General features: G+C 47.0%; 1 protein-coding gene across 3 annotated transcripts; it reads left to right on the forward strand.

Annotated features, from left to right (window-relative positions):
- Nucleotides 1-126: 126 nt before the first annotated feature.
- Nucleotides 127-10322, forward strand: HSDL1 (hydroxysteroid dehydrogenase like 1). Of its 3 annotated transcripts, none has more exons than XR_007506615.1 (6): nt 127-192; nt 1237-1469; nt 5349-5794; nt 7254-7481; nt 8391-8736; nt 9411-10322. XR_007506615.1 is itself a non-coding variant. In XM_049804387.1 (5 exons), the coding sequence occupies exons 1-5, from the start codon at nt 692-694 to the stop codon at nt 8490-8492; spliced, it is 1059 nt and encodes a 352-aa protein (XP_049660344.1). In that variant the 5' UTR covers nt 241-691; the 3' UTR covers nt 8493-9297. The 3 variants fall into 3 exon arrangements, 1 of the variants encoding a protein (XP_049660344.1); XR_007506614.1 differs by lacking the exon at nt 127-192 and adding an exon at nt 241-741; XM_049804387.1 differs by lacking the exons at nt 127-192; nt 9411-10322 and adding an exon at nt 241-741 and having other exon boundaries at nt 8391-9297.
- The last annotated feature ends 1644 nt before the right edge of the window (nt 10323-11966 follow it).

Consider the following 11966-nt stretch of genomic DNA (forward strand, 5'->3'; position numbering starts at 1 on the left):
CCCCGAAGCGCGGACAGCCGCGCTCCCCGCCTCAGCCGCCCAACCGCCGCCGTCGCCACGGCGACGCCGCGCGCCGGCCCACAAGGCTCCGCGGCCGCTGCCGGCGGTCCCGCCCAGCGGCGCAGGTGGCGGCGGCGGAGTGGAGCGCGGCGTCGCCGGAGGGCCCGGCCCGGCTCGGCCCGGCGGCCGCGGGTGAGACGCTCCGGGCGGGTAACGGCCCCTCGGGCGCGGCGGGGAGCGGCTGGGCGCGCTGTTCCTCCCCGTGGGCCGCGGCTGGGGGCGGGGGTTGTTTGGTTGGTTTCCCTCCGTTACAGCCCGGCTGGGGCCAGGGAGGGCCCTGGGCAGGGCGCGGCATGGCCGGGACTGAGCGAGGGGCCGAGGCGCCGGGCCGGGCCGGGCCGGGTGGGGCCGGGCCCGCTGGTCGCTGGCGCTCGTCAGGAAGGGCGCGCCCGGAGCCCGCTGTCCCTCCCGGGAGGGGCGAGGCCTGCGGGCCGGAGTGCGCTTCGTCTCTCTGGGCGAGGGGAGGGCGGTGTGTAACGGCGGTAAGCTGCCGGCTCCGGTTGCAGATCGAGTGCTGCCGAGGAGGCGGCGGTGGGGTTCTGTGCTTGTTTCGGATCAATATATTCGCTATCAAAAGCCTTGTGAGGCACAGCAAGCCTTCTACTGACATCCGCTGTGCGATGTGACGTTAATGCATGGCACTGTCCCGTGGTTCAAGGATTTTCAAACCCGAAGGACACGGTAGGTGCGGTGCACTTGCTGGGAAAGGGTTAGTGCTTTGTGGTAGTGCCAGGGACTAAAGTTATGAGTCTGTCTCTGAGCTTGCTTTGTCTCTGTGCTTGGAGGAGCGTGTTGTTTCTTGTGTGCTCACCTCTCTCCTGCTGGTTATCCTTGCCTCTTTTGTACGTGGATCTTAATCTTCCAAAAGTAGTTTTTACATGTTGAACTTCCCTTATCTGCTTGGACTTGAATTGTGTTATTTACAGTATCATTGATCGGTGTCAGTGTGGTATGACTGATCAGTAGCTAAAGTCTTGAACAAGGGCTGAACAGCAGCTAAACCAGTGAGGATGATGGTAGGTGATATCCAAATTTTAGCTGGGTGACTTGAGGCTTTTCTGCATCAAACTGGTGCTCAGACTGTAACGTGCTGAATCTCAAAGGTTATCCGTTCAGTCTGAAAAGTTTATGTAGCTCGGGAGGTGATTGTAATTGCTTGTGTCTATTTTTTTCCAGGCTTCTGATCACCATGGCTGCAGTGGATCGTTTCTACCTCTTGTACAGAGAGATCAGTCGTTCCTGCAATTTTTACATAGAGGCCCTGGCTGTAGTTGGCGCTTGGTACACAGTCAGAAAATGTGTCTCTCTTGCGTTTGACACTTACAGCATGCTTAGGTTGCATTTAATCCCAAAGCTGGGTGGCGAGATTGATCTTGTAAAGCAGTATGGAAAATGGGCCGTGGTCACTGGTAAGAGACTGAAGCAGTATACTTGCTTATGTTTATATAACATACTGTGCCAGTACTGTAAAACTTGCTGGTTTATATTGCTTTATGTCACAAGCTGGGGTCTGCATTATCTCAGGTTGCAAGTTAAATCTGCTTGAGCAGTGGCAGTTTTTCAGTGCCTTACTAAATTCAGTTCCTCAGGAGATGGGCAAGCTCAGGGTGTTGATTCACTGCTGGGAAACAATCAGAGAGCAATTTTTACCAAAAATTGCTAGGTACACACCGAACGCATACAAGTGTAGGCAGAGATGCAGACAAGATCTTTTTTTGCTATGGTCTTTTCACATGTGCTCAAGTTCTTCAGCAAGGTTTAAGTCATGTACCTCTGACATCCTCGCCTTTCGTTAAGGTTCTACTCTAAGCTCTCTATTGTTGTCATAGAAAATATAAAACTTGTATGAGGTGGGACTGCAGAAGGTAGCTACTGACAATCACGGAAATGTGGTGGGATGACTTGCACAACTGGAGTGCTGCAATGGATAGCTATAAACCCTTCAGAAGGGATAGACAAGGGGGAGAGGTGGTGGGGTAGCCCTGTATGTTAGGGAGTGTTTTGGTTATCTAGAGCTTAATGATGGTGATGATAGGGTTGATTGTTTATAGGTAAGAATCAGGGGAAAGGGCAGCAAGGCAGATATCATAGTGAGAGTCTGTTATAGACCATCCAACCAGGATGAAGAGGCAGATGAAATATTCTATAAACACCTGGGAGAAGTCTCACAATCGCTAGCCCTTGTTCTTGTGGGAAACTTCAATTTACCAGATGTCTGCTGGAAGTACAATACAGCAGAGAGGAAATGGTTTAGGAGGTTCCTGGAGTGTGTGGAAGATAACTTCCTGACGCAGCTAGGAAAGGTGCCACGCTGAACCTGTTGTTTGCAAACAGAGAAGCACTTGTGGGTGATGTGGTGGTTGGAGGCTATCTTGGCCCTAATGATCATGAAATGATAGAGTTTTTTTGATTCTCGGAGAAGTAAGGAGGGGGGTTGGCAGAACTGCCACCTGGGACTTCAGAGGGCAGACTTCGGCCTGTTCAGGACCCTGGTTGACAGTCCCTTGGGAGGCAGTCCTGAAGGGCAAAGGAGTCCAGGAAGGCTGGACATCATTCAAGAAAGAAATCTTAAAGGTGCAGGAGCAGGCCATCCCCATGTGCTGAAAGACAAGCTGACAGGGAAGAAGACTGGCCTGGCTGAACAGAGAGCTTTGGCTGGAATTTGGGAAAAAAAGGAGCGTTTATGACCTTTGGAAGAAGGGGCAGGCAACTCAGGAGGATAACAAGGATGTTGTGAGGTTATGCAGGAGAAAATTAGAAGGGCCAAAGCCCAGCTAGAACTTAATCTGGCTACTGCTGTAAAAGACAATAAAAATTGTTTCTATAAATATATTACCAACAAAAGGAGGTCTAAGGAGAATCTCCATCCTTTATTGGATGTGTGGGTAAACATAGTGACAAAGGATGAGGAAAAGGCTGAGGTACTTAATGCCTTCTTTGCCTCAGTCTTTAATAGTACAACCAGCAGTTCTCTGGGTAGCCAGCCCCCTGAGCTGGAAGACAGGGAGCGGAATGAAGCCCCTGTAATCCAAGGGGAAATGGTTAGTGGCCTGCGACACCACTTAGATACACAGGTCTATGGGGCCGGATGGGATCCACCCAAGGGTGCTGAGGGAGCTGGCAGAAGTGCTCACCAAGCCGCTTTCAATCATCTGTCAGCAGTCCTGGCTAACTGAGGAGGTCCCAGTTGACTGGAGGTTAGCAAATGTGACACCTACCTACAAGAGAGGCTGTAAGGAGGATCCGGGGAACTACAGGCCTGTCAGACTGACCTGGGTCCCAGGGAAGGTTATGGAGCAGATCACCTTGAGTGCCATCACATGGCATGTACAGGACAACCAGATGATCAGGCCCAGTCTGCATGGGTTTATGAAAGGCAGGTCCTGCTTGACTAACCTGATCTCTTTCTATGACAAGGTAACCTGCTTAGTGGATGAGGGAAAGGCTGTGGATTTTGCCTACCTATACTTTAGTAAAGCCTTTGACACTGTTTCCCACAGCATTCTCCTGGAAAAACTGGCTACTCATGGTTTGGATGGGTGTACTCTTTGTTGGGTAAAAAACTAGCTGGAGGGCTGGGCCCAAAGAGTTGTGATGAATGGAGTTCAATCCAGTTGGTGGCTGGTCAGAAGTGGTGTTCCCCAGGGCTCAGTATTGGGGCCAGTTCTATTTAATATCTTTATCAATGATCTGGATGAAGGGACCTGGAGTACTGCGTTCAGCTCTGGGGCCCCCAGCATAAGAAAGACAGGAACCTGCTCAAGTAGGTCCAGAGTAGGGTCATGAAGATGATCAGGGGGCTGGAGCACACCCTCTCCAAGGATAGGTTGAGAGAGGTGGTTCAGCCTGGAGAAGAGAAGGCTCCAGGGAGATCTTATAGCAGCCTTCTAGTACTTAAAGGAGGCCTACAGGAAAGATGGGGAGGGAGTTTTTAGCAGGGATTGTAGTGATAGGACAAGGGGTAACAGGTTTAAACTGGAAGAGGGTAGATTTAGATTAGATATTAGGAAAAAATTCTTTACTATGAGGGTGGTGAGACACTGGAATAGGTTGCCCAGAGAGGCTGTGGATGCCCCATCCCTGGAAGTGTTCAAGGCCAGGCTGGATGGGGCTTTGAGCAACCTGGTCTAGTGGAAGGTGTCCCTGCCCGTGGCAGGGAGCGTGGATCTAGATGATCTTTGAGGTCCCTTGAACCCAAACCATTCTATGATTTTATGATGAGCGCACCCTCAGTAAGCTTGCAGACACTACCAAGGGCAGGAGTGTTGATCTGCTTGAGGGTAGGAAGGATCTATAGAGGGATCTGGACAGGCTGGATCGATGGGCCGAGGCCAGTTGTATGAGGTTCAACAAGGCTGAGTGCCTTGTTCTTGGTGGCCTGCACTTGGGTCACAACAACCCCATGGAACGCAACAGGCTTGGGGAAGAGTGGCTGGAAAGCTGCCTGGCAGAAAAGGACCTGGGGGTGTTGGACAACAGCCAGCTGAATATGAGCCAGCAGTGTGCCCAGGTGGCCAAGAAGGCCAATAGCATCCTGGCTTGTATCAGAAATACTGTGGCCAGCAGGACTAGGGGAGCGATTGTCCCCATGTACTCAGCGCTGGTGAGACCGCATCTTGAATACTGTGTTCAGTTTTAGGTCCCTTGCTACAAGAAAGACATTGAGGTGCTGGAGTGTGTCCAAAGAAGGGCAAGGAAGCTGGTGAAGGGCCTGGAGAACAAGTCTTATGAGGAGTGGCTGAGAGAACTGGGGTTGTTTAGTCTGGAGAAAAGGAGGCTGAGGGGAGACCTTACCGCTCTCTACAACTACCTGAAAAGAGGTTGTAGCGAGGTGGTTGTTGGTCTCTTCTCCCTAGTAACAAGTGATAGGACAAAAGGAAATGGCCTCAAGTTGCACCAGGGGAGGTTTAGATTGGATATTAGGAAATACTTCTTCACTAAAGGGGTTGTCAAGCACTGGAACAGGCTGCCCAGGGAAGTGGTTGAGTCACCATCCCTGGAGGTATTTAAAAGATGTGTAGATGTGGTGCTTAAGGACATGGTTTAGTGGTGGGAGTTGGCAGTGCTAGGTTAATGGTTGAACTCCATGATCTTAAAGGTCTTTTCCAACCTAAACAATTCTATGATGCTTTGACAACATTGTCTTTATTGTTGTGGTTTTGAGATCACCATATTCAGTGCCACATGATCTTCAGAGAAGGGAATAAAGCTGTAAGTGAAAGAACTGGCAAAAGAGAAGGCTGGGGCTGCTCTGATTTTTCACCTTGGTTTTTTATTTTCTATTAAAGGTAGCACTGATGGTATTGGGAAGGCGTATGCTGAAGAACTGGCGAAGCGTCGTGTCAACATCATCTTAATTGGCCGAAATAAAGAGAAGCTAGAGGCTGTGTCTAGAAGCATATCTGAAACCTATAAAGTGGAAACAGATTTCATAGTAGCTGACTTCAGCAAGGGGCGTGAGCCTTACACAGCCATTAAGAAGGCTCTGAAAGACAGAGAAATTGGCATTTTGGTGAATAACGTAGGAATGTTTTATCCCTACCCAGACTATTTTACCAACGTCTCTGAAGATGTGCTGTGGGACATGATCAACATAAATATTGCTTCTGCTAGCATGATGACACATATTGTTCTGCCGGGCATGGTAGAGAAGAAGAAAGGGGCAATTGTGAATGTTTCTTCTGCATCCTGTTGTCAGCCGACACCAATGTTGACAATCTATGGAGCCTCTAAAGTAAGTTGGGGTGTAATGTTTAATGGCATGCCTTAGAAAGTGGATGCATTATAGGTTGGTTGGTTGTAAACACATTCAGCAAGGATATCAAAATATACTTGAAAGCTTTCTAGGGATTTGTTCAAATACCAGAGGTGAATATTACATGTAATATGCGGTAAAGTCTTTATCCTCACCAATACTGGGCTTTGAACCAAAGTCAGTGGTATCTGGATTATATGTGAACTGTGCCATAACAGTTCTGGGAATGATGTGCAAAGCAAAGTGGCAGTTCTATGACCCATTGAAAGGGTCAAGAATTTAATCTCTTTTCTTCAGCTAACTGTGCAGGCATAGCTCAAGCTACTTACACACTAGTATTTGGTAGCAAGAGCGCCTGTACTCATGCTCAGGCCACCACTGTGACAAGGGCTGTGGCCAAATCAAGCCACTGCTTCACCTAACACCAAGGGGTGAAGGCTTCTTACACCATTGTCTGTACCGTATTTGGGGAGAACTGAAAAGAGCTTTCTCCTCATAATTATTTTTCTTGAGGAGACTCAGTCAATTAATAGTGTGGGGCAGCTGGGTGATGCTGGAAGTATGAATGCACGCAGGGATGTGAATTTACACTGGATGACTTGCTGCTGACTCCACAAAACCAACTAAGATTGTAGAAGGATCTTGCCTAAATCTGGTGTCTAAACACAAGCAATTACTGCTCCCAGCTGTCGGTGGCTGCCCTCTGCTGTAGCCTAACCCCTGTGCAGCCTTGCTCCTGGGATAGCTCTTGCAAGTACTTCCTTTTGCTTAGAGCAAAACCAGCTCTCATTACCCCAAGGCATAAAACTCCTTGCAGATTTTCTTCAGTGTAGAAACTGGCTTAAGATTCCCGTTTCTGTTGCAGAGTATCTCCCCTTGGTTATGCTAAGTGTATGTAGAACTGCACTCTGAACTGAAGTAATTAAAAGGCCTGAACAAAAAAGAACAGAACAAACCCAAGTGTACCAAAGTTTCTTCCTGTAGCTGCCATCATTAATCGAAATCCTAGATCAGCAATCCAGTTTAAAGCCTGGCCCTTGTACAGTTACGTTGGCACAGAAGTGGGAACAAGCTGCTCTAGAGTCCTAAGCCTCTTTGTGCATTAACAGTGTATCGCGTTTGAAGTGGTTGGTTTGTTCTGTTTACCTAAAGTAGGTAGGCATTAGTAAGTAAGGTAAGTAGTAGGTTGCTTTGTCCTGCAAGTTACTGTACTGTTGCAGGTTTTTAGCAAACAAATGACAACAAATAGAAATGTTGGTAATGCTTTAGAAATGTGTATTTTTATGCTATTTGTTGAAGGTTTTATTTTTTTTAGCCGATGTAGAAAATATGCTACAACTTTTCTGTAATTTTAATAAAACTCTGCCCTAAGACTTGATTGTTTTTAGAAAAAAGAAAGAAAGAAAAAAGATGTTTGTTTCTGCTTTTGTCATCCTAGACCTACTTGGACTATTTCAGTAGAGCACTACATTATGAATATGCCTCAAAAGGAATTTTTGTTCAGAGTTTAACCCCATTCGTAATTGTTACAAAAATGGCAGAGTGCAGCAGCAGTGTATCAAGGAGATCTTTCTTTTTTCCTTCTGCTGAAGAATATGTAAGTCATGCTATTTCTACTCTTGGGTTATCCACAAGGACTACTGGTTACTGGAAGCATGCAATAAAGGTAACAGAATTCATTAAACTATTTAATGTTTGTCAATAGAAGTAAATAAGCTGTTTACTTTCTTAGGAGTCTGAATGAAAATTATGCTCATATTCAGAAAAAGTGCAATATATATTGTAGGACTTAAAGGCATTGTGCCATATTTTCCCACTAATTCTGCTTTAGAAAATGATGGGTGGGCATGCTTATTTTTAGAATGAGAGAGTGAATCCAATTCCCACTTGCAATGCCCAGCACAAATGGGAAAGAGACAATTTTTTGTTCAAAAACATGAGTATCTCATTTCACTTGGGGTGTTACTGATGGGACAAGCATTTCACTGCCTTCTATGAACAGAAGTAGCTTTTTTCAATCTTAATTTATTGAGCATATTTCTGCTTTGGGGAAGAGTGGGCAGGGAGGATGGAATAATAGCAGAAAAAAAAGCCCACCTCTTTATCCTAAGCTGCCTGGAAGCAGGTCCTCCATATGTTAGGTTTTCATTTGGGGGGGAAGACTGTGGGCTCCAAAGTAATTTTATGAATGTTGGTCGCGTCTCAGGTGGCTTTTATAGCATTAGGTCAAGTAGAAGGAATTGAAGAAGAGGGGACTAGTCAAAAAGGAATAAAATAGATGGGAAGGATTCTGGCAAGATGTGGCAATTGAAGTGGACAGTATTGCTGTTGTGAACTTGAACAAACTACTTCAGGATTTATTTGCAGAACCTAACTGTTCAGCTGTGGGCAGTACTTCCAAAATGGCTAAATATATTTACTTCTAGGGGGTTGAATTTAAGGCTTAGTTGCTGATGTTCAAGCAGGTTTTGCCCTGCTTTAGTGGCAACTTGAGAAACTGTTTATTTAATAGAATATATCGTAATCTGTCCCTTCCTTTCATCTTTTTCTCTTGTCTCCCTGTGCCTCTCCACAGTTCACATTGGGTGAGCACCTACCTGAATGGATCTGGGCATGGTTAGCAATGTATTTTTGCAGAACTGTACGCAAGGAAGCTTTAACACACAAAGTGAAATAGGAGTATCTGGATGTCCTGCATAACAAGTAGTATATTCTGATCAGAGTGCTGCAAAAATGTTTAGTGAACCTTTGTTGACTTACTGCAACTTACCCATACCTTGCAAAACAAGCTACATGTAACCTGGACATCAGAAGTCTGGATCCTCTCTGTATCCTTGTATTAAATAGCTCCTCCGCTGCTTTTCCTCCATGACAAAGAGCTGGTCTTGTTGAGGTTAATCTCCATTCACCGTCTCTTCAAGGTAATTGGGCAGGAGCAGGTATAGTTTTAATTCTGACGGTAAATGACTGTCTCTTGCATAGGGCTACATGGTGCCAACTTGCAAAGTTGACAGAATTTGAGAATTCTCTAAATCTGTTAGAAATGGGCCCCCCAAAAATCATGCTGTTCAAAAAGACAATCCCAGTCAACTGTATTTAAAGTTTCTTTTAATATGTAGTTTTGCATAACTTTTCTGTCTTCTAAATTTAGGCAGATGTTTGTATGTTTTAAGTGCAAATGTTGTTGCTTTCAAATGATGTTATTTAAGGAACTTCTCAAAATTTAAGGTGTATGGCAAGGTACTATTGACTTGGAGGTTGTTTAAATTACTGAAAAGGTCTCACAGAGCTGTAAAGGAATTTGGAGATAAGATTGTATGCTTTCTTATTCCAAGTGTGAATGATCTTGATAATACTTTAAATGGAGAATTCAATAAAGAATATAAAACCACATTAGCTGTGGAAAAATAATGAAGAAATAATGTTTTGATTTAAAAATAGTGATTGGTTTCCTAAGATAATTAAAAAAACAACTTACTGAAGTTTTGATGTGGTATGATTGGGATGCTTTTGTTTATATAAATAAATATGTTTATGCATATGTACTTACTAGAGAAGTCATCTGGTGTCATACACTGCTCATTATGTGTTGCAGGCTCTACATCTCAGAGTCAGGAAAGCTGTCCTTTCTGTGTACGCACAATTGCTACCTGGAAGAGGCATGCGACTTAGAAGAATGTTCTCTATCTTTTTTTGTATTTTATATTATCATGGACTCGTTAGTACTGCTACTCTAGTGTTATACTGAAATACCAAACCAATTAAATACCTGTGCAGTATCTTCTACACAGCAGCAGTCCTCCCCTCAGTTGTGCCAGTATTTGTTGCTTGAGTGTTACGGTGCTGTTATTTCCCGATGGGGACAATGGGAGGTCAGTATACTATACTAGCTTGCTCCCTGAAATCCATACTGGAGGATGTGCAACAGTCACATTGTGTTGCTGAGTAATGCAATCGTAATTACGAAGTGGGTATCTGTTGCTCCTCCACAGTAGGTCTGGACTGGCGATGTTAGAACCTGGAGTTTTAATAGTGATTGTCCCCCACAAAGCTTTTATGAGTAGGTTTGGTAGAGAATAATTTAGTATTCATCCCCATCCAGTAAGAGACTAGGTACAAATCTGTTTGTAAATAACTTTTAAGTTGTTCTAAGTTGTATCATGTAAAATGCTGAGTAGAGCTCTTAAAAAAAACCCAACAAACCAAAACAAAACCTTCAACAAAAATTCTGTATGTGTAATATAGTGAAACTACCCCCAGCCTTCATGACCGAATGCTCTGTTGAGGTACCCAGTATATTTGCTGGGCCGTGTAAGAAGATAGTGACGTTTGAATTTATTGTCCAGAGGGAAATGCAGGCCTGCCTACCCCTCCCTACCGCTAACACCCACATGTCAAGTTTTCCTTGCAGGAGTTAGACCCCGCTCGGCCGCATCTGGCTAATCGGCTTCTCAAACAACCTTCTTCAGAAGGCGGCTGCTGCGCGGCGTCCCTACCGGCCCCAGCAGCAAGCGCCTCCGACGCCACCGTCCGTTACCGCCGGGCCTGTGCGGCCCCACCGCCGCAGCAACCCGACCGCGCATGCGCACCCAGCCAGCCCCTCTGCGCCGTGCGCATGCTCTCCTTCGCCCTCGGCGGTATGGAGCTCTCGCGAGAGCGCTGTGGTAAACAGTGCACAAAATGGCGGCGGCAGGCCTGGTGGCGGCGGCGACAGGGTGAGCGCGGCGGGCGGGGGAGGAGAGTGTGGACGGCGGCGGTGCTTATGCTTCCGCCGCGCCGCTTCTGTGCGCGGGCTGGGGGGAGCGCTGTGCTGTGCTGTGCTGTCAAGCTTTGGGGGGCGCGGAGCGGGGCGGGCAGCACCCGGGCCTGCGGCACCCAGTCGCCGTTCCCGGTGCTCGCTCGCTCGCTCCCCCTCGTCTCTGGGTCTGCCTCGTCTGGGCGGCTGCTACGCGGGGCCCTCCTCGCTCTCCGGCCGGCTGTCGCTCCCTCTCAGCCTCTCCCGGCCGGGGGGGCGCTGCCCCGCACGGCGCCCGGCTGCTCTCGCCGGGGCTTTCATCTCTCCCGGGCAGTGCTAACGACCCGCGGTAACGGGCACAGAATAGACGAGTTTACTCGTTCGCTGGCTGTGGGGCGCTGGGCGGGAGCAGCGGTCAGCGTCCCCTTCCGTGACCCGGGCAGAGCTCCCTGAACTGGACGGCTCCTCGGCTGCCCGAAGCCGCGGAGAGAGGCTGCCCGCCGCCTCCACGCCGATGCTCTCTGAGTTTCTCTCAGCCGGCGATCTTTGCGGAGTTCCCGTCGCTCGGTCTGGGGTACTCTCACTTCAGAAGAACCAGGGACTAACTCCAAGCGTAGCTGTCCCAGGGGATGGGCGCGTTGCCAAGTTTAGGTTCCTATCCAGCTCCACACGGTAAGGGTATTAAAACAGAATGAAGTTGTGAGCGTGCTGTTCCTTTGCTCTTAGTTTCCATCATACTTCAGCATCGTGCTTGCGTACAATCTGTTATCGGCCATAAGAATGTGTGTGTGGGGGGTGTTCGGTTGTGTAGTTAATTTTTTATTTTATTGCTATGGGGTTGTAAGCCGACAAAGTAGTAAGGTAGGCAGAGCTCTGCCAAGATGAGCATTCATTATACTGTAACTGTCGAGTTTAGGGATGAAGAGGAAACTTTGTAATTGCAAGCAGTTTACAGTCTGTAATGGTGTTGTCAGTCAGCTAGAAATAGAGGGGAATTCTATCCCTGTTAGAAAGAAATACTTGAGAATGCTAAATAAAGTTAAATAAAAATGAAGTAACAGCTGTCACATGCAGACTTGATTCATTCTGTTGTTGTGCTGTGACATCAGCCCATCATTCTCTGAAATTGTGTGACTCCCCTAATAAGGCTCCTAATTTTCAATTCTGGTCACTGCAGCAATGTATAGTTCTACTCTGCTTCTCCACATGGTGTGACAGACCGGACAAAAATGTTTCTCTTCACTCATATCTTAATGGCTTTTTATCTATCGACTGCTGGTTAAATGTGTGCAATTTAAATAAATACTAGCATTGCAATTTTTCTCCAATGCTTCTTGCACCTTGGAATGCAAAGGGAAGAAACTTCCCCTCCACGTGAAAAACACTTTCAACGCTTTCCTTTACATTTTTACATCT

The sequence above is a fragment of the Accipiter gentilis genome, chromosome 7 (assembly GCF_929443795.1).
Source record: "Accipiter gentilis chromosome 7, bAccGen1.1, whole genome shotgun sequence".
In the NCBI taxonomy this organism is placed as follows: domain Eukaryota; kingdom Metazoa; phylum Chordata; class Aves; order Accipitriformes; family Accipitridae; genus Astur; species Astur gentilis.